At 38.0% G+C, this 1,391-nt stretch overlaps 1 protein-coding gene across 1 annotated transcript; it reads left to right on the plus strand.

Moving 5' to 3' along the window:
- Positions 1–238: 238 nt before the first annotated feature.
- LOC113470004 lies at positions 239–901 on the plus strand. The gene has a single exon (XM_026828128.1). The coding sequence runs from the start codon at positions 239–241 to the stop codon at positions 899–901; it is 663 nt and encodes a 220-aa protein (XP_026683929.1).
- Positions 902–1,391: the final 490 nt, after the last annotated feature.

A 1,391-nucleotide genomic window follows, 5' to 3' on the forward strand; every position in this document is an offset into this window, starting at 1 on the left:
TTACGTTTTTTTAGGTCGAAGTCTAATATAAACAAGTTCAGTTGCTAAGGTGGTTGCTAATGTACACCCAATAATATCAAATTTTCCACTAGAGCCAGTTAATATAAGAACACTAGTCGCTGTAAGTGAACTACCAATCTCAATTTCCCCCAACTAATTTGAATTTCTATTGAGGAACAACAGGCGCTTTGAGTGAAACACGGAAATGAGTTCGCGAAGCAAAAAAGTAGATAAGGCGATGTATGAAGAGGATCAAGAAACCAAAACAATGAGTGACAGAGAAATGATGGTATACATGTACAAGAGACTGAAAACCCTGGATGAATTTGAAAACAAGATGGAAAAAATGATGAAAAGTCTGAATGAACATAAGCAGAGAATTGAAACCCTGGAAGTTGAGTTGGTGCAGAAGACTGAAGAGAATGAAATGTTGAAACAAACTGTCGAAGATCTGACAAGTACAGTAGACGAACTTAGCCAAAGATCAAGATCACAAAACATTCTAATCAGTGGAATACCCCAGGAGAGGAAAGAAGACGTATACAAAATAATTGAATATGTTGGAAATCAAATGGACATCACTGATCCCATGGCGGATGTTCAACTCGCCCATAGAATGGGTTCTTCACAAACTGCTCCAATCGTGGTTAGACTTCTGAACACTAGAACTAGAGCGAAGTGGATCAAGGCGTTCAAAGGAAAGAAACTGTGGCAGAAGAAAATTTATGTAAACGAGCACTTAACCAAGAAAAACCAAGAATTATTCAAGAGAACCAAAGAAATGGCAAAAGAGGCAAACTTCAAATTCGTATGGCTCAGCGATAATAGAATACTGATGAGGAAGAACGAACAATCCCAAGTTTCAGTTATCGGAGGTTGGCAACCGTGGTTCAGAAAGTGAAATCATAGTTTATATCGCTCTTCAAAATTAAATATATTTCTTGTTAATTAAGTGTTTAATGTCCATCATCCATAACCCTAGATTTATCTCCTATAACCCCTACATTTATTAACACAAAGAGCAAGGAAAGGGTGAAGATTGTGAAGAACAGCGTGGAGGGCGCTTATCTGTGCAGTTTAAGTAAACATCTGGGCAGAAAGCAAGCGAACTCGTTCTTAACTCTTCAGCAATGATGGGGGAACACATCCTAGATCCTAGAGCAGGGGTTGTCAACATTTCAATCCGCGGCAGTACGCTGGGCGAAGTTCCGATAACATTTCAATTTTTTCGATATAAAATGGACTGTGCCCTAAATCACCAAAGTTTGGAAAAGTATTTACAATTCCATATTTCGATATGATTCGTCCAAATTCAAAATTCTGCTTTTCCATTGGCTATTAGGCTATTACACTTGTAAGATACTTTTCCATACTTTGGTGATTTAGGGCAC

Source organism: Diaphorina citri, unplaced genomic scaffold (genome assembly GCF_000475195.1).
Source record: "Diaphorina citri unplaced genomic scaffold, Diaci psyllid genome assembly version 1.1 scaffold1335, whole genome shotgun sequence".
Lineage (NCBI taxonomy): Eukaryota > Metazoa > Arthropoda > Insecta > Hemiptera > Psyllidae > Diaphorina > Diaphorina citri.